The following is a 27453-nucleotide window of genomic DNA, read 5'->3' on the forward strand; positions in this document are numbered from 1 at the left end:
TAGAAGGGGGCAAAACTGGACCTTCATCTCCGGCGCGTGGGGAAGGAGATTTGTCCCTGTTCGGGCGCCATTAATGTCGTAAATAAAGTATTACGCACTTATAATTTCTATATGTATCAATATGATCATGCATAAAGCAAGAGGCTGAGTCTGTGGTATCAGGTTCAAAAGGGCTTTATTCCAATAACTCGAGTTATAGGGAGAATAGTTCCATCACCACAAGGGATCAGGAAGGGTCTTCTGATCAGAATTCTCAAAATATTCTCAAACTTTATTCACAGAGTACAGTATATATACATTCAATATTATACGTAAGCAGGAGTGCTTCAGGCAGAGCAAGAGAGAATGAGATAAGAGCATGTGGGCGTGTAAGTAGGCGTGTAGGTGGGCGCCCATGTGGGCGTCCACTTGATGATCATTAGTGAATGTCATAGGTGGGTGGATGCCTAGAAGGGGTTGCGTGATCAGCTGGAACTTTACTGGAACTTTGCCTTGCTTGTGCTCAACTCGAGCATGACGTGTAACTGACGTGGGGAAGGGCTGCTGTGCAATCGGGGAGTCTGGAAGTGAGGCCTTCAGTGTCAGGACGACCAGCACATCTTGTATTATCTGATATCTAAAGTCTGGGGCAGGGACTGATTTGTGACATAGGTTGCCCATCACCAAGAGCCAATGTGGCATCTATTTCTTCATTCACTGCGTAGGCCTTACATGGGGGCTATGGGCTTTTCACTGACGTGAGCTTTGCAATCACACGAAAAGAGACAGAAAGGCTAGGCTCTCTCCTTTGCAGACGGGTCGTGTTTATTCCTCCTTCTCCAGGCAGGAATGTGGTTCAGTAGGAGTAAGCAGATAACCGTGCTCAATACTGTCTCGGCACCTCGGACAGGGCCCCTTAGCTGAGGCCCAAGTGTGCAAGGCCAAGGATACGCGGCTGCAGCTCTCAGAGCGTCTGAGGCCTGAAACTTCTTTTCAGCTCTGGCTGAGCCACAAACATGGGTTTTCATGAAAATGCAGGAAAACATGATGCAAAACGTGTAGGCCTCAGTGCAGATTTGTCGTTTCTCTCATGGGAGACTGGATGATGGCAGGCCACGTTATAGCATAAGCATCGTGATAGACAGGCCATGGAGGGGAAATGCATGGGATACATGCATGTGTACATAAAGCGTTGGGGGGCACATAGGGGACACATAGGTCTCACAATTTTTATTTCCTCAAGGTGCTAATCCTCTTATTCCTGCTCACTTCCAGCGTATATGGGTACATGTACCATGGAAAAGATCTGAAGTTTTGGCCCTTAAGCAGACTCTACCAGATCCTCGTAAGAACCCTGCAGGTTATTACAAAGAATTATCGCAGACAATCGATGCTTGTATAATGAATCTGGCAGATATTGATATGCTAATGAGTAATGTAGTTCCACAGACAATATGGGCTAAGATTTGTAGAGAGGATCATGCACAGGAACTGGGTGCTACTTGGGATGTCATAGCTGATACAGATAGAGACCAAGTGGGTGGTGCAAAGCCGGACGCTTTGATTTCGGAGCTTCCTGGAAGATTCCAGGAAGATTCCTGGAAGATTCATTACGTTAATGAAATCCATGATGCCTGCATTGAGAGTGAATTGGGATAAGCTAGCAGCATGTAAACAAAAGAAAGATGAAAGTGTCTCTGATTTCTTTACTCGGTTCGAAGAGACATTCATCGATCATAGTGGTCAGGACATGGCTACTGAGGGTGGACAGCGATTATTCGTGGACAAATTTGTATTCAATTTGCTTCCCGAGCTGTCACACAAATGAAAGGATTCAGAAAGTTCTTGGGCTGTTTCTTCTTCTGCCCAGATATTGGCTACTGCACAATATTACGAGAATAGAGACAAAGAAGAAAAAGAAAAGCAAAAAAAGAAAACAAAAGATCTAAAAACAAAGGTTCTCTTACAGCAAGCTTATCCGCCACGTTACGTTCAGCCTCAAACTCAACAGCCACCGCAGTTTCAGAGATTGTATCCGAAACCTGAGCCATACATTTCGCGACCTCTGTTAGGTCCTAATCAATGTGCCTATTGTAAGGAGGAAGGTCATTTTAAAAGCAGTTGTCCGGTTTTATTGCAGCGTAATGGAGCATCGTCTGCTCCACGAGGTCGTGCTGGCCTCCAGTCAGCAAACAGAGGTAGAGGTCGAGGTATATTGACTCAAGAACAGCGTGCCCTTCCTTCTCCTAATTCCATGAACTATTTTGATCAGCAAAATGTGAGATCCACTCAAAAGTAGAGGAGTTGTGCCAATCCCAGTAGATCAAAATGGCCCTTATATCAACGTCACTACTATGGGTGTATCAGAGCCGTTTCTTCGAGATACTGGAGCAATGAGAAGTTCTATCATTCATTCTAAACTCCCTGGCGAAACTTTGTCTGGCTTAACGAATGTTTCTGTAGGATTTTCTGGCACCCCTGTTCGCAATCCGGTTTCTTGTCCCTTGCCTATTTCAGTTGGTCCTTATGATTTGGAAGCTTCACTTCTGTTAACGAATGGTTGTGGTGAAAATCTTATGGGTCTAGACCTATTGAAAAGGATGCATGCTACCATATATTGTTCTTCTTCAGGCGTACATCTCACTCTAGGTCAGAAGTTGATCTCCCCAATGTATCTATCTAAAGATCAGTTTCCTCCTGAGTTGCTTTCTCTTCCGACAGCACTTTGGGCCACAGGTCCGAACGATGTGGGTTGTCTTGAGATACCGCCTTATGTTGTTACTCTCAAGCCCAATGTTGAATTACCACGTATTCCACAATATCGAATTTCTGCTGAAGGTGAAAATGCGCTTTTAGAAATCATTCACGATCTTATTCGGAAGGGTGTGGTCGAAGAAACGAGAGGCAACACATGCAATAGCCCTATTCTGCCTGTTCTTAAATGTACTGATCCTTCTCAGCCTCCTGTGTACCGGTTTATGATTGATCTGCGAGAAGTAAACAAAATTGTGATTCCACAATTTCCTGTTGTTCCAGATATCACTGCCTTGTTGACTATGATACCTTCCACAGCGACGTGGTTCTCTGTTATTGATCTAAAGAATGCCTTCTTTAGTATTCCAATTGCAGAAGAGAGTAGGGACATTTTTGGTTTTTCTCTTGGAGGCCGAAGCTTCCGGTTTAAGCGCGCACCCCAAGGTTACTGTGAAAGTCCCTCCATTTACAGCCAAGCTTTGAAATGTCATCTTGATACTTTTCACTTGCCGTTTGGTGCTGCCCTTATCCAATACATGGACGACTTGTTAGTTGCCGCTGACTCAGAAGATATCTGCAAAGATGTCACTGTTGCACTGCTACATCACTTGTTCAAGCTGAATCACAAGGTTTCACCTTCCAAACTACAGTATGTTTGTCGAGAGGTTACCTACTTGGGTCATCTCCTATCAAAGGAGGGACGACGATTGACACCAGAACGAATTCAGGCAATTGCGCGAATGTCAGTACCATCCACACAAAGGGAAGTACGTGCTTTTCTGGGAATCACTTCTTATTGTAGACAGTGGATCCCTAACTTCTCTTTGATCGCCAAACCCCTGTTGGCACTCACTTTAAAAGATACACCTCTGCCCCTTCCTTGGACTGACGAGTGCCAAAAGAGTTTCACTGATTTACGTACTGCTCTGTGTTCTGCTCCTGTACTGGGTACCCCAGATTACACTAAGCCTTTTACGCTGTATGTTCACGAGAAAGAAGGTTGTGCATTATCAGTCTGAACACAGCAATTTGGAGATAGACAGCGACCATGTGCTTATTTTTCGGCTACGTTAGATCCCGTAGCTAAAGCATTGCCTAATTGTCTCAAAGCCACAGCAGCCGCAGCGATTTCTATTCGACAGTCCGCTGGGATAGTGTTAGATAACACTCTTATTGTCATGGTGCCACATGCAGTGGATACCTTACTAAACAGAACAAAGACACAGCATCTCACGAGTGCACGTTTAACTGGTTACGAGCTGACGCTATTGGCTAGTCATGTACACATCAAACGATGCAATACTCTGAATCCAGCCACTTTGTTGCCCCTTCCTAATGAGGAGAGTATTGAAGATCAACATGACTGTTTCTTCCGTACTAAGGAAGAGACAGAAGGAAGGATTGATTTGAGAGACACACCTTTAGAGAATCCAGATGGGACTCTATGGGTAGATGGTTCCTGTTTTAAGATGCCTAATGGAGATACGGTTTCAGCCTATGCTGTAACTACCTTACATACGATTGTGGAAACTGCACGTGTTAGACACAACTCAGCGCAAGCAGCAGAGTTGATAGCACTGACGAGAGCTTGTGTACTATCAAAAGGGAAAAGAGTGCACGTGTACACTGACAGTCAATATGCCTTTGGTGTCGCGTTCAATTTTGGGCGTCTCTGGAAAGAGAGGGGTTACCTAACTTCACATGGCACTAAGATACAGCATGGTCAGTTAGTGACTGATCTCCTTGAGTCACTTACTTTACCTGTCCAAATTGCGATAGTGAAGTGTAGTGCTCACAAGAGGATAACGGATGATGTTGGATGAGGAAATGCATTTGCTGATGAAACAGCAAAGAAAACAGCGAAAGATTCAATGAGTCGAATGTATATGGCAGGTCCTGCGAATTGGATCACAGAAAGAGGAATGTGTGAGAATACAATGGAAAGCGTGAAAACGATTCAGAAAGAGGCTACAGAAAGAGAGATAAGTAAGTGGAGAGAAAGTACGGGAATGTTAGATGAGATGAGTTGTTGGGTAGAATTGTCCGAACATCAACGATGGTTGTTGCCAGATGCTTACGTACTCCCAGTGATTACTATGGCTCATGGTACAGCTCACCTTAGTGCAAGTGGTATTTGTAAACTGTTAGCTCCAGTTTGGCAGAATGAGAACATCCCTAAATGTGCAGACAACGTAGTAAAGCATTGTATTGTTTGTCTGATGTATAATCCAGGAAAGGGAACCCCCACTCCAGCAGGTCATTTTGCTCCTCCGACATACCCATTTGAAGTGTTGCAAATCGATTATATTCATATGGATCGATGCAACAATCTCAAATATGTTCTGGTGGTAGTATGTGCCTTTTCGAGATGGATAGAAGCATACCCTTTGAAAGACAACACAGCTTTATCCACAGCCAAAATCCTTCTTAAAGAATTCTTTCCCAGATTTGGATTGCCGCGCATTGTCTGGAGCGACAATGGGAGCGAATTTGTTGGCCAAGTCATGCAGAAAGTTTGTGCAGGTCTTGGAATCAAACAAAAGTTCCATGCGGCAAATCATCCCCAATCAGCAGGTTTAGTAGAATGCTACAATGGGACCCTGAAACTAAAGTTAGCGAAAATTCAAGCAAGTACGGGACTTAATTGGCCTGATGCTTTACCGGTAGCTTTGCTATCCACCAGAACTGCAGTACACTCTCGTCTGGGACTTAGCCCTTATGAAGTGGTGTTTGGCCTTCCGGCCAACGTATGGGGAATACCTCGTCCTAAAAAGTACTCAGATTTGCCCTACCCAATGTTAATTGACTATTTGCATGACCTTACAACTAAATTGCATGTCCTTCATCGACAGGTTCGGAGTGCTTTGCCGGAGGTTTCCACAGATCCAGGTCACTCCATCCATCCAGGTGACTGGGTCTGCATCCGCAATTTTCAGAGGAAGAAGAATTTGGAGCCCAGATGGCAGAAGCCCCGAATGGTTCTTCTCACGACGAGGACAGCAATTAAAGTTGAAGGAAAGAAAAATTGGATTCACGGTGTGCACTGCAAGAAAGTACCTTTGCCCTTGCCTTTCGATCAGTGGGTGCGCAGAGGGGTTGGTGACTGCGAAGGCGAAACAGTTCCACGATTCGTACCCTTTAGCGATGCACACCTGAATGGGACATTGTCTGAGAAAGAGGACGACGACATCTTACAGAAAGCGATTCCATTGCACCGTCGCTTGAACACGACTGAACCAAAAACATTGTTTCAAGATCAGAGTGTTCCTGGGAAGGATCACTACAATCTTAGGCTCCGACAAAAGAACATTTGAAGACTTTTTTTTCCCCTTCTCCTTGTGTAGTGTTCTGTTTAGGTTGCAGGTTCACGGTAGGAGTCTAGGTCACGACCTGAGTAGTGACAATAGGTCTGCAGGATCTTTCAGTGTCATAGGACGGTAGAGCATCGTGATTTTAGTGATTGAGGAAGATTGCCGTGAGCATCCAATAGTGAAAATGGAAAGTACACCAAGCATTGAAGAGAGAAGAAATGAAACAAAGAAAGCATCTTGTAAAATAATGTACAGTCGTTACAGTATAACCCTATGTGTTTTGATATCATTATGTATTGCTTTGGCGATTATTGGTTGGATAGTTTATGTTTTGCAGCCAAGACACACCTCCCCTTCCTTTTCTTTGCCTTCTTCTACTATCTCTCCACACTTTTTCCATACTTTCCCTTCACATGAACTTGTCAGAAGAACCAAGTATTACAATAATTCTTTTGTTCAACTATTACACCAGCATCAATTAGTGGTTACCACAACTGATTGTTGGGTATGTGGTATTATGCCGCATACTACTGAGAAGGGAATACCATTTCTAGTTCTTCATTTCTCCTACAAAGGTTCCGCTTGGGCATTCTTTGTTATTTTCTCATATGCATATCAAAGTAAATTCAGACGGTCTGTTGCTACACAAATTAATTATCCGGATTTTAGTCATGGTTCTTTGATTAAGGGTATGGTGGTTATGGCTAAAATCATGGAGAATAGCAAGATTTCTATAGATGAAAGAAAAGCATACACTAATTGGAACGTCACCCAATACATGTCGAGTCTTAATAATAAAATGGGAAAAGAGAAATCCTCACCAATCTGGACTGTACCGCATCAAGGTAACTTCTGTTTAAAGATAAACGAACGCTCTTCTGACACTGTACCAAACAGTAACTGTTCCTACACATACATTTATTCCTCTCTGAACTCACCTCCTCTAGTACCGTCACAAGGTACCTATTTCATTTGTTATGATAGAGCCTATACCTGGTTGCCAACGGGTTTCTCTGGTACCTGCTACATAGCTTTTCTTCTTCCCCCCACTTACACTGCTTCTGCCAATTATCACCGAACCCGTCTCAGTCGAGGAATTATTGATTCGAAAGACACCACGGGACAAGAAGGAGGAGATTTCCTTAAAGGTTTTCTTCCTTTCTGGGGTCCAATGGCCAATAGCAGAAATATAAGGCAACTGGTCCGTGTTGTGGAGACTACAACAGACATCACTGTAGGAGCCTTGAGTAATATCACGGCGGAACTACAGGCGGATCGTCTTATGACCTTACAAAATCGAGTTGCCTTAGACTTTATTCTTGCCGATCGTGGTGGAGTGTGTAAATTGATCGGGTCAAGCTGTTGTATTTTCATTCCTAATGACGCTCCGACAGTATACCAAGCTATTTCCAAGTTGAACGGAATGGTTTTGTGGATTACTGTCCAAATGGGGCTGGAAAGTATTGACATTCCTTGGAGTAATTTTGACAATCATATTCTCTTGTTGTCTTTGTATGCACTGTGGTCCCGCTATCTGTGATCTTTGTGCCACTATGTGCATTTCAAGACCCAAACCTCAAGTGACAGAAAACATAAGGATGATGTTGCAACAACAGCTTGATGATCTCATGGCTATTGATGTGGACTCAGATTAACGTGAGTCGATCTTGCCTGAGTTCTTGCAAAAGGAGGGTCTGTGGAACTTCGATTTTCGATTACGATCGAAACGACCAGCCAGTTTGTAACCCGCCGCCATTTTGTGTTGCCACCACTCAGGCAGCACGGCGAACGAAGTCTTTTCTGCTTTTCCCGTAGCTTGGTGTCAAAATACGTCCTCGGCCTTGTTTGCAAGGCTGGTGTTTGGACTAGCCGAGTACACTAATCCGTGTCTGCTTCCCTAATCCCTGTTCCAACTATCTGTAGGCTCACACCATTCTTTCCCGATCATATCTTATCAACTGGCCTTCACTGTCTCCTGCTAGCATTCTCTTGTGTCATGCCCGTCCTCCAATACACACAAACGTATCTCACCACCTGCAAGTCAGTTGTAATCAATTAATATATTAAGTTGGGGGGTGGGATGACAAACACAGTTGGAGGAGAGGACTCTTCGAGTCATCTGATCTTTCTGTTTTCGAACCCTTCTTACTGGTTCCGCTTTGTTTTCCACTTACCCTATTGGCTCTTTTCTTCTTTGCTTGGGGCGTATGTTCTGTTAATAATCCTATATTGTATAGTATTTAATCTGATGCGCCACAGAGTAAAGTGGCAGTCTCCTGAGAACCTACTTTGTGTACTTCTAGGATAACTGTACTAGCTGCAGCTAAATAAATCCAATCTTCTAACGCCGACAGAGTGTCCAGTGTCTCTGTGTATCGAAGCAGGTGAACCCAGGAGACGGAGGGCGTACCCTGCGCCGCCAGGTCCAAAAGGTTCTGGTTCGTCAATTGCATGACCATACCCAGAAAGCTGCAAACTTCCAGCATGGTGGCTGGTAGGACTGCCTGTTTGATGTTGTGTACTATTTTAGGGTCAGTCACTACACTTTCCGAGGACAAAGTGTATCCAAAGAAGTTTAATCGTTGCTTGAGGAACTCACATTTGCTTTGGTGGAGAGTGAGTCCTGAATCTTGTATCCGCTGGAGGACACTCCCCAGCTGGGCATATTGCTCTGGGATTGACTCCGCATGCACCAAAAGGTTGTCACTGACATTCACTATTCCAGGCAGGCCTGCCAGGTGTTCTTGTATTGTATTCTGAAACACTTAAATGGCACTTAAAATTCCCAAATCAATCTTCTGTAGTGCCACAGACCCACGGGGATTGAGAAGGCAGTGATGTACCTTGACTCCTCAGCCAAGGTAAGTTGATAGTAGCCAGATCTGAGGTCTACCTTTGAAAACCAGCTCACTCAACTCAACTCCCCTATCAGGCCATCAATGGTGGGATAAGATGATGTTGCCTTTTAGTGCCACGTTAGGGAGCCTCATGTCTACGCATATGTGTCCTAACCGGGTTGTTTTGGCTTCCTTGTCACCACAGTGGGGGAAACCGACGGGGTGGGCCCAGATATCTACTGTATTATTCCAGCAGCTTCTAGCTTCTCTAGCTCTTACTCAACTTGAGGCCTCAGATAAAAAGAGATTTTCCTGTGTCGCAGGGCTACTGGCTGCACAGATCAGTCGATTTAGAGTATTATTTATTTTCTCTTCATCCACCCGATGCCTTCAAACACTTAAAGAATTCTCAAAGAGTGTTAGACTCCTTCCTAGTTAACTCCAAAAGCGAGCATGACAATGCCAATTGCTTCGGCGGTGCAGCACCCCAGCAGCATGCCATGGCATCGGATGTATGTCGTTACAACGCACACTTTTACAACGCATGCACTTACAACGCATTTTTTACAACGCACAATCCATTACAACGCATGACATTACAACGCAGGACACTACAACGCATTTTTAAAAACTACCTTTACAACGCATTTCCATTACAACGCATACTACCTTTACAACGCATACCATTACAACGCATAATATTAAATTGCATTTAAGGTAAGTATTAGATAGTATAGGGGTAAAAATTACTATTCTAACTCCAGGGGGTGCAACAGTAGGGTAAGTGTTGGATAGTATAGGGTTAAAAATTACTATTCTAACTCCAGGGGGTGCAACAGTAGGGTAAATGTTGGATAGTATAGGGGTAAAAATTACTATTCTAACTCCAGGGGGTGCAACAGTAGGGAAAGTGTTGGATAGTATAGGGGTAAAAATTACCATTCTAACTCCAGGGGGTGCAACAGTAGGGTAAGTGTTGGATAGTATAGGGGTAAAAATTACTATTCTAACTCCAGGGGGTGCAACAGTAGGGTAAGTGTTGGATAGTATAGGGGTACAAATTACTATTCTAACTCCAGGGGGTGCAACAGTAGGGTAAGTGTTGGATAGTATAGGGGTAAAAATTACTATTCTAACTCCAGGGGGTGCAACAGTAGGGTAAATGTGGGATAGTATAGGGGTAAAAATTACTATTCTAACTCCAGGGGGTGCAACAGTAGGGTAAGTGTTGGATAGTATAGGGGTAAAAATTACTATTCTAACTCCAGGGGGTGCAACAGTAGGGTAAGTGTTGGATAGTATAGGGGTAAAAATTACTATTCTAACTCCAGGGGGTGCAACAGTAGGGTAAGTGTTGGATAGTATAGGGGTAAAAATTACTATATTATGCGTTGTAATGGTATGCGTTGTAATGGTAGTATGCGTTGTAATGGAATGCGTTGTAAAGGTAGTTTTTAAAAATGCGTTGTAGTGTCATGCGTTGTAATGTCATGCGTTGTAATGGATTGTGCGTTGTAAAAAATGCGTTGTAAGTGTAGTGCGTTGTAAAAGTTGCGTTGTAAAGGTTGTTCCCCCATGGCATCCCTTGATGTGGTAGATGAGGGAATGCGGGAATTGAGGTCCATGAGTGATGAGTGTTTGGAATTTCCCTTTGATGAGGAGAAGTTTGCTTTGCCCATATGCGAATACTTTCATCACCATTTTCTAGAGATGCAGTGGTGGTTGTAGCATCTGGTAGGCTTCAGCAGACAGTAGGTTGATGGACTCTCTGGTGTCCATTGTGGCATAGAATGGGGTGTACTCCCACTTGTATCTGGCATTGTGGTAAGTGACGTTGAGAATGCACCGCCATTCCTTTCTTGAAAACAGAGTGAATGGTGTGTTCGTGTCCTCATCGTCATCCATGTCGTCTTGCTCATGTGTTTTGGACATCGCACTGACAGTGGGGTGGGGTGCCTTTTGATTGATATTTTCTGCACCCTGCACACTTGCCTTTCGTGAGGCAGTCAGTTGGGGCTGCCACAGTACCCGCAGGGTCGTTTTGATGACCCTCCTGCTATGGGTTTCCCTAATGTCTGTAGGGCAGCTTCTATAAGGCGTGCGTGGGTTTTGGACAGTTCCTTGGTCCAGACCATAGTCAAAATGTCTACCAGGGACTTGCCTGGTTCCTGTAGGGAGCATTTGAGAAGTTTTGTTGATGCGCACCCTTGAATTATCTGACCTCTTATTTCTTCCACTTCATTTGCGAATCCTCATATACTCGCCAATTCATTTAGTCCGGTGTAAAACATGTCAATGGATTCCGCTGCCTGTTGTCTGGCCTGGCAAAAGATAAATCTTTCATAGTCCTGATTAACCATAGGTTCAAAATAAGAATTGAGCGCTGTTATACGGGTCTAATGTGTTTTTAGGGTTGCTTCTGTGAGTGTCTTGGAGATTCTGTGAGTGGACTTGCCTCCTAGGACTGGTATCATGGCCCTTTTACTTTCATCATCTACCTCAGTTACTTCACGATATAGCCCCACTCTCTCTACCCAGTCTCTCCACATGGAGGCTTGTGCAGATGGGGCACCATCTATGATGAATGGCTTCATCGGTCGAGTGTTTGCCATAATATTGATCACCAAACTGCACTGTCCAGAAGTGAGGGTAATGTGTGGCAGAGTAGACTGGGACACTCTCCCCACCTTGGGGTGTGATCATACCAGCAGCATTGCACCGTGTCTCAGATGCCAGGGCATTCAGCAGAGGTCGGGGTATGCGCTGTCCTACACATAGACAGGCAAACGCGACATGAGAACCGCGGACCCCCAGGAAGCGCACAGCTGTTGGACATGGGTTTGCACAGCCGATGGGCAACGGGACAGAGGGCACTACCACCCTTGTTTGCCAATTGTTGTGTTGTGAGCATAAATGGCCAGCGGGCCAGTACCGCTCTGCTATGCAGTGATGGTCAGGCTTTGACACGTGGTGTGGCCTAGAACAAATTACTCCGAGACCCATGGCTGGAAAATATTGGCCCTGCCTGTTGGACCATTAAGTTTTTGTTTTTATTCCCTCTTTGGGAATTTGTTTTTAGAAATATCAGCCGTTTGAACACAACAGCGAGATTCCTGTCAGGCACACAGTGATCTATAAATATGGTAAGTTTCTCGCTGCCAGGGAGCAAAATTCATGACCTTTAACCCTCTGTAACGTGGCCGGCTATCCCCAAAGGGCTGAATAAAACCCTAAGTCAGGCACTGATGACTGAGACAAGGACTAAAGTATTAAAAAAGTGATGGATGGCATGCTTGAAATAATCTCCGCCATAGGTCACTGGGGGCTGCATCCCAATCCATTGTTATTTTGGACACCAGGCCATCTCAGTTTGAAGCCAGCTACATACAAATCAGTCCTGACCACCCTGTTCCAATAGGAACAGTCCAGCCCAAATTGCCAGGCTAAGTCCTCCCTGAAACAGAAAACAAACAAGCCAGGTCTGGTTTTGCCCTGATTGGGAGGGGCACATCAGGAAAAATACATGTTGTGGCAGAAATGCAAAAAACAAGAGCATTTTTCCTTCAAGTATAGCCAGCAATGCAGTAATCAGAACACTCCAATATGGAGATCAAGTACATACCCAAGTTAAATAGAGGACAGAAGCAGATGGACACGAGATGTGATAGACAAAATGAAGTCCCAGAACCAAACCTACAGAGCAGCAAACAAGGAGGTGTAAAATGGTGCTGGAAGCTGTAGATATGAATGTGATTGACTTACTATTGGTTACTTGGGTAATGTGACTTGTGGTTTGATATTAACCCTTAGGGGTATTGGTGCTTTTAAAATCGTTTTAGTACATTAAGGCTGCAGAATGAAAAAAGCAGATACATAACTTTCATGCATCTATGATCAAATGCACAATAACAACAAATGTGAAAGGATTGGTGGCTTATCTGCTGGTTACTGACAGGTGGTCTGAAGCAATGGCAGAAATGCTCACGAGCTATTTAATAAAATGTTTGTATAACCTTGTTCTAGATGTTTTATTGTTTTACAGATCGTAGTCACAGTCACGATACATTTACGCTATGACACAGGTCACTAAATAAAGGGTGTAATCTTATAAATTACAGATCTCATCCTACCAATCACTCATTTGCAACAGCATTGGCAAAGTGCACTGATAATGATTTTAGGAGACGACTAATCCGGTTTCACTCTAGAACTGCATGCTGCCTAGCCCCCAACTTGGAGAGGAAACCCCCTCCTCTGAAGCCACCAAGGGTTTGATCCTGTCTCCTCTTGCTGGGCTCTGTACTGTTGATGTAAAGAACTGTCCTCTGCACATCTATTGTAACCTTTTTCACTTTGTGGTCTAAATTTAATTTTGTTAAGTTGGATTATCTGGGAGAACCGCATACTGTTTTTATCTACTTTTTGAATAAAGGCTCCTGTAGTATCCACTGGCATTGTTTAAATGGCTAGTCTGTCTGAAAATAACTCTTGCTAGATCAAATGCTGTCTTTTGTGTCTATGACCTGTGGTGTTTCTCTGAAGGTCAGCACCTAATTGCTCAAGTCTACCTTTCACTGTCCTGTAGCTCCCCCCACACACATACAATTCCTGCTCTGTTTGTTTACCCTCAGGAAGGAGGTGTGTTACTGTGGAAATGCCAAGAGGCAGCACAAGCATGAGAACACCAGACACACTGAACCAGAATGGATCCCGGAGAAGCACATCAAAGTAATTCCAACCGATGCCTATGGGGACCTCACCTTCAAAGGCATCGGAAACAAGACAGCAAAGGTGAGTGATGGCTGAGGGGCCAAAACTTGTCACTGATAAGTTCAACTCTTGCTTGAGGCAGCACTGTGCCGCAGTTGAGTAAAACAAGAATCATGGGCACCAGATTAATCGCAAAAGCTGTAAGTGCCCCACCCCCCCAACCCTGTGCTGGAAATGAATGAAGGGTAGTACCCAATTGTTAAAGCACACTACAAATGAACAAGAAAGACAAGCCTATGAAACCCATGCAACTCTACTATGTACCTTCTTTTCAAGCACCAAAGGCACCTGTGAGTTTAGAAGGCAGATAGCAAGAAGTATTGAGGTGGATAACCTTGAATGTAGGGTTAATAGATGAACAACTGTTATGTGCTTGAATGCCCAGGACATTGAGCAGTCCTGACCGCAGTCTGAAGAACCTCAGTAGCAAACATAGAACATCCAGTGCCTTCAGTTTAGAGCACCAAAGTGCCAGAGGTGTTGGTGGGAAGGTTGTGGTATGTTGAACACCAAAGAAAAATCAGCAAACGAGTCGGTGCCCTAAAATGTGAAAGAGCACCGTGTAGTAGTCTCACCTTGTGTTTCCCTCTGTTTAGTATGCTCACACCATGTCTTTTCTTGATGTGGGCATTCACAACGGAACTTAGAACTTTAGTGTTTGAATGCGAGTCAGTTATTTTCTTGCGCTTCAACCGAGTCGGCTGCTGCGCAGTCCCTGTCTGAAAAAAACCTTACCTGCTAGTACAATTCTTCGTCTGCTGCAAGTCATTACTAAATTTTGTATGGTGACGAATGACAGGTGACTGCAGAACCCATGAAGATCATCTGGAACTGCTATTGAGTCTTCTCTGTATTCCCGATGGCTTTTTGGAATCCCGTCTTTTCACTGTTTATTTCAGAACATTCTTCGCATTTTCAAGTGTTCTTGCTTCTAAAGGTACTGTTTTCGCAACGCGCTTGCACTTCAGCAGCAGCCAAATTTCACAAAGTAGTTCTTGCGATGTTAGAATTATGTCACTTCAGCTGCCATTTCAAAGTCAGGCGTGGTTGCTCTTTGTTCGCTGCACACTCGTCACACAACGTTGAAGCCAATTTGTTTGGCCGCATCAGTCAGTGTTTTAGTTTATGCAGCGCATCGTATTCACGCTTTCTACGCAACGTAGCAGCCATTTTTGATTTGAAGAATACATCATTTTGGTTTAGTACATTCTAGCTTTTCTCCACATACTCCACGCAATGTAAGGGCCATTTTGGATTTGCCGAAAACATCAATTACACTCTAGCTTTTCTTCACATTGCTTCAGCTCTACGGAGCGGATAGTTACTGAAAGTTCGTTGGAGGAGTTTCTCTACTTAAACACGCATCGATTGCCAAGCTGGCTATTTTCACAAAAACGGTGACACACACACTTCGCAAGTCAACGTGTGATCCAATGTCTACAACATACAGTTAGTACCAGTGACTAGCAAAAATGTTCTTACGTTCGCTTTTATATTTCCATCAGAATTAATGTGATTTGTGTCTACTGCGGTGATACACACACCTTGTATGTTGCAAACTTATATTTTAGAAAATATTAACAGTGTCATGTACATTTGGATGTTTATCCACGAAGCTGTTCTTTTGGGATTCAAGAGACAACTCCTATTTGTTTCTTGTTAATTTACAGGAGTATAATGTTATACAACATATTATATTTTTTATTTTTGGTCAATTTTGAATATTGTTTTTCACTGGAAGTTTTGCTTTGTTAACTCTAAGTCATACAATGCAGTCTGCATCACCTCCACCTCCTTTTCTAGAAGTGCCTGGTAACCCACCCACAGCTTGGAAAAATTGGTATGATGCATTTGTTACTTATTTAGGCACAATAGGTGTGTCTTGCTATAGAGCTGAAAGAAAGAAACGTCTCCTTCATTCTTAAGGCTTCAAAGGTAGGTCTATCTAAAAACACTTGCCAGCTTTGGTACGAGCCCAAAATGCGGAAGACATTGATGAGTATGTAGAGGCAGTAAAGAAGTTGGAGTTACGTTTTGATGCTCAGCCTAGTCTGGTAGTAATCATACACAAGTTCGTCAAACGGGAGCAGAGATCTGGAGAAGATGTTGATGCTTTTGTCTATACTCTCCGCAAATTGAGTGCTGATTGTCAATTTGAAGCGATCATGGAGCAGTTAGTCAGGGGCCAGTACATTTTTAAGTGTTCTGACAAGACTATCCAACAGAAGTTACTGTCCATGGGAAATCCTTCCCTTGAAGAAACTATTCACACTGCAAAGAGCTTTGAAATGTCTAAAGTATCTGTGAAAGAGTTAGAGGACAAATCCAATGAACTGGTGGGGGTGGTAAGATCTAGGGAAGTTCAAAACAATGTCTCCTCATGTTCTGATAATGGGTGTTTTCGTTGTGGTCATTTTTCACATACCAAGTTGGGCAGAGGGTGCCCGGCCAAACATTTTATTTGCAGGGTGTGTGGTAAACTTGGGTATTTTGCTAAAGTTTGTCAAAGTAGTAAATTTAGTGGGGTGTCCTCTCAAGTTGGTAAACAGGTCACTTCTTCTTCCTCATCCTCGGTTGCTAATGTATCAATTGTGGAATGTGTTGATTCTGACAATTACCACAGCATCCAGAACGAGCTGAGACATGGTTGTGGTTGTTTCTGTGGAAAATGTTCCTAAAGGTGATATCTCTGAATGTTGAAATTGGCATTGGAGATAAAAAAGTGTGTTTGTTGGTGGATTCAGGTGCAAGAATAACCATGATCACCCAAGAGTTGTTTAATGAAGTGTGGGGTTCTCGGCTGTTGGAACCTCCTTACAGGTCTCCTGTTTCATATGAGGGGTGAAGGATAGAGCTGGCAGGTTATTTTGAGGACATTCTCGAATTCCAAGGTAGAAAAATCCTTGGGATGGTGTACGTAGCAATTAAAGGGTTGTCCATTCTAGGATGGTTTAATCAAGGCCTTTTTCAGATTGTGCTTAGACCTGGAACAAAGGATCAGGTATCTATTGTCTGCTCTAATAATTTTTCTGATAACCTTATTGGGCGTTATCCATCTGTGTTTGTTAGAGGGTTGGGTCAGATTAAGGGCTTTACTTACCAGATTAGAGATAAGCACAACACCATTCCGGTCAAGCACAGACTCAGGAGTGTTCCTTTTAGTGTCAGGCATCAGCTGGAACACAAACTCAATGGCTTATGCCAGAAAGGCATAATCGAGCCTATTGAGTCCTCTCTCTGGCTTTCTCTATTAGTTGTGGCCAAGAAGAAGAATGGGAAACTTTGCATTTGTATTGACTTACACAAACTTAACAAAAACATCTGGGTTGATTCTCACCCTCTTCTTAAGATTTCAGATGTGTCCATCCATGATCAATGGATACAAATGGTTCAGTAAGTTGGATTTGTTGGCTTACCACCAAGTGGTCTTAGATCCTTCCTCAAGGCATGTTGGATGCCTTTCGGTCTTGCCTCTGTGGCAGACGTTTTTCAAAGGATCATGTGTTTAATGCTCAAGGGGATCAAAGGTGTTGCTGTCTTTCAAGACGATGTTTTGATCTATGGTGCGTCCAGTGAGTCTCATGATGAATCTCTGTATCGTGTTCTGGATATCATGCAAGAGAAGTGGGTTGTTCTTAAAAAAGAAAAGTGCATTTTCAAGTCACAGAGGTTGAGTACTTAGGTCATGTGTTGTCAGAACATGGTGTGGAACCGAGGCCTGGTCTCATCAGGGCAATTGTGGACACCTCTGGTCCTAATGATAATGTTGGTCTGAAATCTTTCATTGGTCTTTGTGAGTTTTACTCACGGTTTGTGCCTGATTATGCTTCTAAGGTGCAACCACTAACCAACATTTTGAAGAAGAGTGTGGCTTTTGTCTGGGATGATCGTTGTCAGGAAGTTTTAGGATGGATAAAGACACAATTTCCTTGGTCTGAATATTCTTAAACCCTTTGATCCTAATGTTATGTGCACTATCACTGTGGATGCTAGTGGTGTTGGTTTAGGTGCTATTCTCACTCAGACCATAGATGGGACAGAGAACACTTTGGAATATGCTTCAAGAGTGTTGTGTGGACCAGAGTTCAATGTTGCCGTTATCAAGAGTAAGCTTTTATCTTGTTGGTGGGCCATCAGAAAATTCCATCCCTACATTTGGGATAACCATTTCCGTCTACGCACTGATCACAGCCCGCTGGTCTCTATTCTTTCTGAGGACAAAATCAAAGAGCATACTCTCAGGATTGCCAGACTGTCCACTAAGTTGCTTCAGTATGATTTTGAAATTTCCTATCTTCCAGATCACAAGAATGGCAGGGCAGATTTTTTTCGAGGTTTCCTGTTCAGACATTGGTTCTCTTCCTTTTGACGATGATGATGAAGACAACTGCATTATTGCTTCCATGGTTCTGGGTGATATGTGTGCTGTGAGTACAGGTGAATGGAGGGATGAATTGTCCAAAGATACTTTACTGTGCCAGATCATTAAGCGTGTCAAGAATAGTTGGCCCAAGGAGAAAAACGCACATTACTCTTTACAAACGTTTTTTAAAAATCTCCATGGAGTTCTCCGTGGAAGATGGTATATTGGTGCGTGGTGATAGGTTGGTACCTCCAGAAAAAGTGAGGGGCAGATTGGTCTGTGGGGCTCTTGAAGGGCATTTGAGAAAAACGTTCACTAAGTGAAGGTTACGTGAGTGTTTTTGGTGGCCCCAAATGGACAAGGATGTTGATGTTTTTGTTGGAGAGTGTGTTGTGTGTTCTAATGCTGGAAAAGGTCTGAAAGTGAGAACCCCTCCCCTTCTGCCCATCGATTTTCCAGCCAGGCCCTGGGAGAAGATTGGTATCGATCTGGTTGGTCCTTTCAACCTTCTTCCACCCTCCTCCAGGATTGCTGTGGTTGCCAGTGATTATTATTCAAAATGGCCGGAGAGAAGTTTCTCCGCTGAACCGAACTCCAAAAATGTAATTGATTTTCTCTAGGATATTTTCCTGCGGGAAGGTTTTCCCTCCACCATTGTGTCCGACAATGGAGTACATTTCTTAAGACAAGAATTACAAAAATGTCCTACTTCAGGGTGGAATTGCTCACTCCAAGAGCTCTCTCTATCACCCACAAACCAATGGTCTTGTGGAACAAATGAACAGGGTGTTGAACAAATGTGTGCAGTGGGTGTTAGCTAGCAAGTGCAATGTTCAGAATGCTGCGTAGTCCTGTTAGACCTGGCACCTTGGCGTGGGTCTCCCTTCCATTTTTTGCTGTTGCCTCATGTGTTTTTGCTGGTGTTAGATGCTTTGGGCAATGTGCCACTGCTATTCAGTGCCACAGTGCAAGTGCTCCCTATGGTAAATTGATGTATAGATTAGTGACTCCATGATTGGATTATTTGATTTACTGGTCAGACCCTAGTATAGTGCACTGAGTGTGCCCAGGGCTTGTAAATCAGATGCTGCTGGTGGGATTGCAGTACTGCTTGTGCCACCCACAAAAGCAGCCTGTAAAGTGTGTCTCAGGTTTGCCATTGCAGAACCTGTGTGCAGTCTGGTACTGCTATGTTGACTGGGCAAGTGCACCCACTTGTCAGTCCCTAAACCTTCCCTTTTCTTCATATCAGACACCCCTATGGTAGGCCCAAGGGCAGGGTGCATGGTAAGTATATGGTAGGACATGCCCTGGTATGTGTGGCATGTCCTAATCGTGAATTACAACCATTTTAATTTTTCACTATTGCAAGGCAACCTGTTCCCCACAGGCCAGAATGGGCAGTTTGATTATTAAATCTTATAATCCTAACTGACTCAGGGAACTAGGTAGAAATTCGGGTTTAGTATGCCTGAACTCAGAATGATAACATGCATCTTTTAGTAAAGTTGGTTTTAACATTCTGTGTTTGAAAATACCACTCTTAGAAAATAGGTATTTTCTTGTCTAACCATCCAAGCCTGCCTCTGCTAGGTTGTGTATTCCTTGTCTGGAGTTTGAGTGACAGGGGCTTGGGGATTCCAGGAGACAGGGTGAGTCAGCACAGGGCTAAATAGAGAGATCTGCATGTAGATGGATGGCAGGAGTGGCACTGGGACCTGAAGAGGGCTGTGCCTTCCCTCCACAATGCTGGCTCCACCTCCTGTGGTACGTCTGATGTCCCTGGCTACACTGTGAAAGGAAAGAAGGAGTCTTGTCAACAAAGTGCTCCAGGACTGACCAGAACTGGTTTGGACTAGGCAAAGGCGTCTCTGCCTTCAGAGAACAAAGAGAAACTGTGCATAAAAAGGGCGACCCAGACCCCAAAACTTTAGATCACTTATGGGAAACAAGAAGAAACCTTTGCTGAGGAGAGGAACCAGAGAGACTGAGGAGAGACTATCCCTAAGCTGAAGTGCTGCTTGGGGAGTTGGCTTGCAGTGGTTGCCTAAACTGCCAAAGAAAGGAGAGAGGAACTTTGTGTGTACTTTCATCAACTTGTGAAGGATCTCCAAGGGCTTGAAGAGAGATCTTGCCTCCTGCTGAAGTCTGGCCTCTACTTCAAACAGAAACAGATTTCCATGGCATATTCAAAAGTTTTCAGATTTTTGCGTACCAACGTACAAAAAATTTACAACAATTACTACAACAAAAAGCCCCCGTGATTATTCCCAAACACACTGGTACTACTCCATGTCACAATTGCAGCAGTTGCAATAACATAATTAAAGGTTCAACATTACTTCATCCTTCTCACGGATTTCCTATCAATCTAAAAGTTTCAGCTACCTGTGATTCAAACAATGTGGTATATTTCTTAAAATGCCCTTGCGGACTGCCTTATGTTGGAAAAACTGAACGCAAAATGAAAACGCGTTTAACTGAACATAAAAGCAACATACGATTAAAAAACGTCAAATCCACGGTAGCAGTACACTTTCATGAGATGAATCATAACATCAGCCAATTAAGATTTATGATCCTGGAGAAAATTGACATTAAAGCAGGAAGAGACAACAGAACCTTTTTGTTACAATGAGAACTTTATTGGATTTACAGATTGAATGCACTTTGTCCTAATGGTTTAAATGACCGCCTTGAATTCAGTTGTCATTTATAGTACCATATACATGATGTATGACGTGTTTATGTACTGACGGCAGCCTTATTATTAATATTTTTTCATTTTTCCTTTTTTAAACACAGCGTGATTCAGTTAATTTGTTACTATTTTTAAACAACAAGAATAACTTTCCCAGGAACGATTATTTAATCAATTGTTTATTGTGGTTTGTTCTCATGAATGTACACAGCAGTAATACGCTCATCTATAGTGGAAACATACGTGTAACTAGCAATTGCTCGTAAGTCCTATTTCTTTTTCCATGCACAACCTTTGTAAGTTTGAGACCATATGCGTATCCATATCGTTTATAGCGTGGTTTCGAAAAGTAGAAAATATGCTTAATACGTCACGCTTAAGCTGTCCACACGATTTAAGTCTAAGGTTTGAATTAGTTTAAAGAACATGCTTTATTTACACATTCATTTTTTCGCACTGTTAGCGATTGACTTTAAGCCACATTTCTATTTCCATGCACATTGCATTTAACATCCGGGTGACATACCCATCAGAATTGTATTACCGGCGTTCTGATACAGAACAATGGCTTAATATCCTAATGAAATCTGCACACTTTAACTAATAGCACCGGGCGACCTTTGACAACTAGGCAATAAATACATTTTCATGTACCCCCAAAGACCCCTGCCACCCGCCCCCTTGGCAAACTTCATTGCCTCCCAGTGTTTGGGGGATAACCAAGACGCAGGAGAGTGAGTCAAATAGTCTAGAAAATCAAAAAGAAGCCAGGATTTGGATTCACATGCTCCAATCCTGATCGCGTTGGTTAGTCTGTAAGCACTACTTTTATTAATGAGTTTTGCATTAGTAAAGCACCACGGTGTGCATGTGTGGTGACACTTCCCCCATGAGGTACGAGCCAAGCAATTGTTGTCACAATCCACACTTTGCGTCTTTTTCAATATATTTATTACGAAGTGCAGGACCTTTCCAAGGGATTTTGCACACTACATACATTCACTCCAAAAATAAAACGTGTAGGTATAAAACATTGCCATTTACAATGTTGATAGCTCTAACTCACAAATGCGAGACCTATTTGCATTGCAGATGCTTGTTTTCTTAGGCACGGGGAGATGAAGTGATGTTTCCAGATTCACAGGATGCTGTGCGTCCTGCTGATTTTCGAACCCAGTTTCCCAGCTCTGAGGGTGACCGCGCTAGCCATTAGACCACATCCTCTCTCACATTTCGTTTAAAAAGTTTAAATCATATTTCATTATAGGTCTGTTTAAGGTTGTTTGTATGCAGGCAACACTGTCCCCTGACCTATCCTGACCTATCAGTTCTATCAAATCTGGTGATATCATGGTTAGGGGGTACCAGCATGTCAAGGATGGGCATAGATCACTCATTCCTGTTCAGACATTGGTTCTCTTCCTTTTGACGATGATGATGAAGACAACTGCATTATTGCTTCCATGGTTCTGGGTGATATGTGTGCTGTGAGTACAGGTGAATGGAGGGATGAATTGTCCAAAGATACTTTACTGTGCCAGATCATTAAGCGTGTCAAGAATGGTTGGCCCAAGGAGAAAAACGCACATTACTCTTTACAAACGTTTTTTAAAAATCTCCATGGAGTTCTCCGTGGAAGATGGTATATTGGTGCGTGGTGATAGGTTGGTACCTCCAGAAAAAGTGAGGGGCAGATTGGTCTGTGGGGCTCTTGAAGGGCATTTGAGAAAAACGTTCACTAAGTGAAGGTTACGTGAGTGTTTTTGGTGGCCCCAAATGGACAAGGATGTTGATGTTTTTGTTGGAGAGTGTGTTGTGTGTTCTAATGCTGGAAAAGGTCTGAAAGTGAGAACCCCTCCCCTTCTGCCCATCGATTTTCCAGCCAGGCCCTGGGAGAAGATTGGTATCGATCTGGTTGGTCCTTTCAACCTTCTTCCACCCTCCTCCAGGATTGCTGTGGTTGCCAGTGATTATTATTCAAAATGGCCGGAGAGAAGTTTCTCCGCTGAACCGAACTCCAAAAATGTAATTGATTTTCTCTAGGATATTTTCCTGCGGGAAGGTTTTCCCTCCACCATTGTGTCCGACAATGGAGTACATTTCTTAAGACAAGAATTACAAAAATGTCCTACTTCAGGGTGGAATTGCTCACTCCAAGAGCTCTCTCTATCACCCACAAACCAATGGTCTTGTGGAACAAATGAACAGGGTGTTGAACAAATGTGTGCAGTGGGTGTTAGCTAGCAAGTGCAATGTTCAGAATGCTGCGTAGTCCTGTTAGACCTGGCACCTTGGCGTGGGTCTCCCTTCCATTTTTTGCTGTTGCCTCATGTGTTTTTGCTGGTGTTAGATGCTTTGGGCAATGTGCCACTGCTATTCAGTGCCACAGTGCAAGTGCTCCCTATGGTAAATTGATGTATAGATTAGTGACTCCATGATTGGATTATTTGATTTACTGGTCAGACCCTAGTATAGTGCACTGAGTGTGCCCAGGGCTTGTAAATCAGATGCTGCTGGTGGGATTGCAGTACTGCTTGTGCCACCCACAAAAGCAGCCTGTAAAGTGTGTCTCAGGTTTGCCATTGCAGAACCTGTGTGCAGTCTGGTACTGCTATGTTGACTGGGCAAGTGCACCCACTTGTCAGTCCCTAAACCTTCCCTTTTCTTCATATCAGACACCCCTATGGTAGGCCCAAGGGCAGGGTGCATGGTAAGTATATGGTAGGACATGCCCTGGTATGTGTGGCATGTCCTAATCGTGAATTACAACCATTTTAATTTTTCACTATTGCAAGGCAACCTGTTCCCCACAGGCCAGAATGGGCAGTTTGATTATTACATCTTATAATCCTAACTGACTCAGGGAACTAGGTAGAAATTCGGGTTTAGTATGCCTGAACTCAGAATGATAACATGCATCTTTTAGTAAAGTTGGTTTTAACATTCTGTGTTTGAAAATACCACTCTTAGAAAATAGGTATTTTCTTGTCTAACCATCCAAGCCTGCCTCTGCTAGGTTGTGTATTCCTTGTCTGGAGTTTGAGTGACAGGGGCTTGGGGATTCCAGGAGACAGGGTGAGTCAGCACAGGGCTAAATAGAGAGATCTGCATGTAGATGGATGGCAGGAGTGGCACTGGGACCTGAAGAGGGCTGTGCCTTCCCTCCACAATGCTGGCTCCACCTCCTGTGGTACGTCTGATGTCCCTGGCTACACTGTGAAAGGAAAGAAGGAGTCTTGTCAACAAAGTGCTCCAGGACTGACCAGAACTGGTTTGGACTAGGCAAAGGCGTCTCTGCCTTCAGAGAACAAAGAGAAACTGTGCATAAAAAGGGCGACCCAGACCCCAAAACTTTAGATCACTTATGGGAAACAAGAAGAAACCTTTGCTGAGGAGAGGAACCAGAGAGACTGAGGAGAGACTATCCCTAAGCTGAAGTGCTGCTTGGGGAGTTGGCTTGCAGTGGTTGCCTAAACTGCCAAAGAAAGGAGAGAGGAACTTTGTGTGTACTTTCATCAACTTGTGAAGGATCTCCAAGGGCTTGAAGAGAGATCTTGCCTCCTGCTGAAGTCTGGCCTCTACTTCAAACAGAAACAGATTTCCATGGCATATTCAAAAGTTTTCAGATTTTTGCGTACCAACGTACAAAAAATTTACAACAATTACTACAACAAAAAGCCCCCGTGATTATTCCCAAACACACTGGTACTACTCCATGTCACAATTGCAGCAGTTGCAATAACATAATTAAAGGTTCAACATTACTTCATCCTTCTCACGGATTTCCTATCAATCTAAAAGTTTCAGCTACCTGTGATTCAAACAATGTGGTATATTTCTTAAAATGCCCTTGCGGACTGCCTTATGTTGGAAAAACTGAACGCAAAATGAAAACGCGTTTAACTGAACATAAAAGCAACATACGATTAAAAAACGTCAAATCCACGGTAGCAGTACACTTTCATGAGATGAATCATAACATCAGCCAATTAAGATTTATGATCCTGGAGAAAATTGACATTAAAGCAGGAAGAGACAACAGAACCTTTTTGTTACAATGAGAACTTTATTGGATTTACAGATTGAATGCACTTTGTCCTAATGGTTTAAATGACCGCCTTGAATTCAGTTGTCATTTATAGTACCATATACATGATGTATGACGTGTTTATGTACTGACGGCAGCCTTATTATGAATATTTTTTCATTTTTCCTTTTTTAAACACAGCGTGATTCAGTTAATTTGTTACTATTTTTAAACAACAAGAATAACTTTCCCAGGAACGATTATTTAATCAATTGTTTATTGTGGTTTGTTCTCATGAATGTACACAGCAGTAATACGCTCATCTATAGTGGAAACATACGTGTAACTAGCAATTGCTCGTAAGTCCTATTTCTTTTTCCATGCACAACCTTTGTAAGTTTGAGACCATATGCGTATCCATATCGTTTATAGCGTGGTTTCGAAAAGTAGAAAATATGCTTAATACGTCACGCTTAAGCTGTCCACACGATTTAAGTCTAAGGTTTGAATTAGTTTAAAGAACATGCTTTATTTACACATTCATTTTTTCGCACTGTTAGCGATTGACTTTAAGCCACATTTCTATTTCCATGCACATTGCATTTAACATCCGGGTGACATACCCATCAGAATTGTATTACCGGCGTTCTGATACAGAACAATGGCTTAATATCCTAATGAAATCTGCACACTTTAACTAATAGCACCGGGCGACCTTTGACAACTAGGCAATAAATACATTTTCATGTACCCCCAAAGACCCCTGCCACCCGCCCCCTTGGCAAACTTCATTGCCTCCCAGTGTTTGGGGGATAACCAAGACGCAGGAGAGTGAGTCAAATAGTCTAGAAAATCAAAAAGAAGCCAGGATTTGGATTCACATGCTCCAATCCTGATCGCGTTGGTTAGTCTGTAAGCACTACTTTTATTAATGAGTTTTGCATTAGTAAAGCACCACGGTGTGCATGTGTGGTGACACTTCCCCCATGAGGTACGAGCCAAGCAATTGTTGTCACAATCCACACTTTGCGTCTTTTTCAATATATTTATTACGAAGTGCAGGACCTTTCCAAGGGATTTTGCACACTACATACATTCACTCCAAAAATAAAACGTGTAGGTATAAAACATTGCCATTTACAATGTTGATAGCTCTAACTCACAAATGCGAGACCTATTTGCATTGCAGATGCTTGTTTTCTTAGGCACGGGGAGATGAAGTGATGTTTCCAGATTCACAGGATGCTGTGCGTCCTGCTGATTTTCGAACCCAGTTTCCCAGCTCTGAGGGTGACCGCGCTAGCCATTAGACCACATCCTCTCTCACATTTCGTTTAAAAAGTTTAAATCATATTTCATTATAGGTCTGTTTAAGGTTGTTTGTATGCAGGCAATACTGTCCCCTGACCTATCCTGACCTATCAGTTCTATCAAGTCTGGTGATATCATGGTTAGGGGGTACCAGCATGTCAAGGATGGGCATAGATCACTCATTCCTGTTCAGACATTGGTTCTCTTCCTTTTGACGATGATGATGAAGACAACTGCATTATTGCTTCCATGGTTCTGGGTGATATGTGTGCTGTGAGTACAGGTGAATGGAGGGATGAATTGTCCAAAGATACTTTACTGTGCCAGATCATTAAGCGTGTCAAGAATAGTTGGCCCAAGGAGAAAAACGCACATTACTCTTTACAAACGTTCTTTAAAAATCTCCATGGAGTTCTCCGTGGAAGATGGTATATTGGTGCGTGGTGATAGGTTGGTACCTCCAGAAAAAGTGAGGGGCAGATTGGTCTGTGGGGCTCTTGAAGGGCATTTGAGAAAAACGTTCACTAAGTGAAGGTTACGTGAGTGTTTTTGGTGGCCCCAAATGGACAAGGATGTTGATGTTTTTGTTGGAGAGTGTGTTGTGTGTTCTAATGCTGGAAAAGGTCTGAAAGTGAGAACCCCTCCCCTTCTGCCCATCGATTTTCCAGCCAGGCCCTGGGAGAAGATTGGTATCGATCTGGTTGGTCCTTTCAACCTTCTTCCACCCTCCTCCAGGATTGCTGTGGTTGCCAGTGATTATTATTCAAAATGGCCGGAGAGAAGTTTCTCCGCTGAACCGAACTCCAAAAATGTAATTGATTTTCTCTAGGATATTTTCCTGCGGGAAGGTTTTCCCTCCACCATTGTGTCCGACAATGGAGTACATTTCTTAAGACAAGAATTACAAAAATGTCCTACTTCAGGGTGGAATTGCTCACTCCAAGAGCTCTCTCTATCACCCACAAACCAATGGTCTTGTGGAACAAATGAACAGGGTGTTGAACAAATGTGTGCAGTGGGTGTTAGCTAGCAAGTGCAATGTTCAGAATGCTGCGTAGTCCTGTTAGACCTGGCACCTTGGCGTGGGTCTCCCTTCCATTTTTTGCTGTTGCCTCATGTGTTTTTGCTGGTGTTAGATGCTTTGGGCAATGTGCCACTGCTATTCAGTGCCACAGTGCAAGTGCTCCCTATGGTAAATTGATGTATAGATTAGTGACTCCATGATTGGATTATTTGATTTACTGGTCAGACCCTAGTATAGTGCACTGAGTGTGCCCAGGGCTTGTAAATCAGATGCTGCTGGTGGGATTGCAGTACTGCTTGTGCCACCCACAAAAGCAGCCTGTAAAGTGTGTCTCAGGTTTGCCATTGCAGAACCTGTGTGCAGTCTGGTACTGCTA

General features: G+C 43.3%; 1 protein-coding gene across 4 annotated transcripts in view; it reads left to right on the forward strand.

The window, feature by feature from the left end:
- LOC146808505 (transient receptor potential cation channel subfamily M member 2-like) overlaps positions 1–27453 on the forward strand; it is a 2014188-nt gene that overhangs the window by 444007 nt on the left and 1542728 nt on the right. For 3 of the 4 annotated variants that reach the window (XM_085623584.1, XM_085623586.1, XM_085623585.1), the window contains exon 4: positions 13513–13672. In XM_085623584.1, coding sequence (XP_085479710.1) covers positions 13513–13672 — 160 coding nt within the window. Of the gene's footprint in view, positions 1–13512; positions 13673–14825; positions 15101–27453 lie in introns of those variants that run through there. The other variant, XM_085623587.1, reaches the window with a different exon arrangement.

Source organism: Triturus cristatus, chromosome 8 (genome assembly GCF_964204655.1).
Source record: "Triturus cristatus chromosome 8, aTriCri1.1, whole genome shotgun sequence".
Lineage (NCBI taxonomy): Eukaryota > Metazoa > Chordata > Amphibia > Caudata > Salamandridae > Triturus > Triturus cristatus.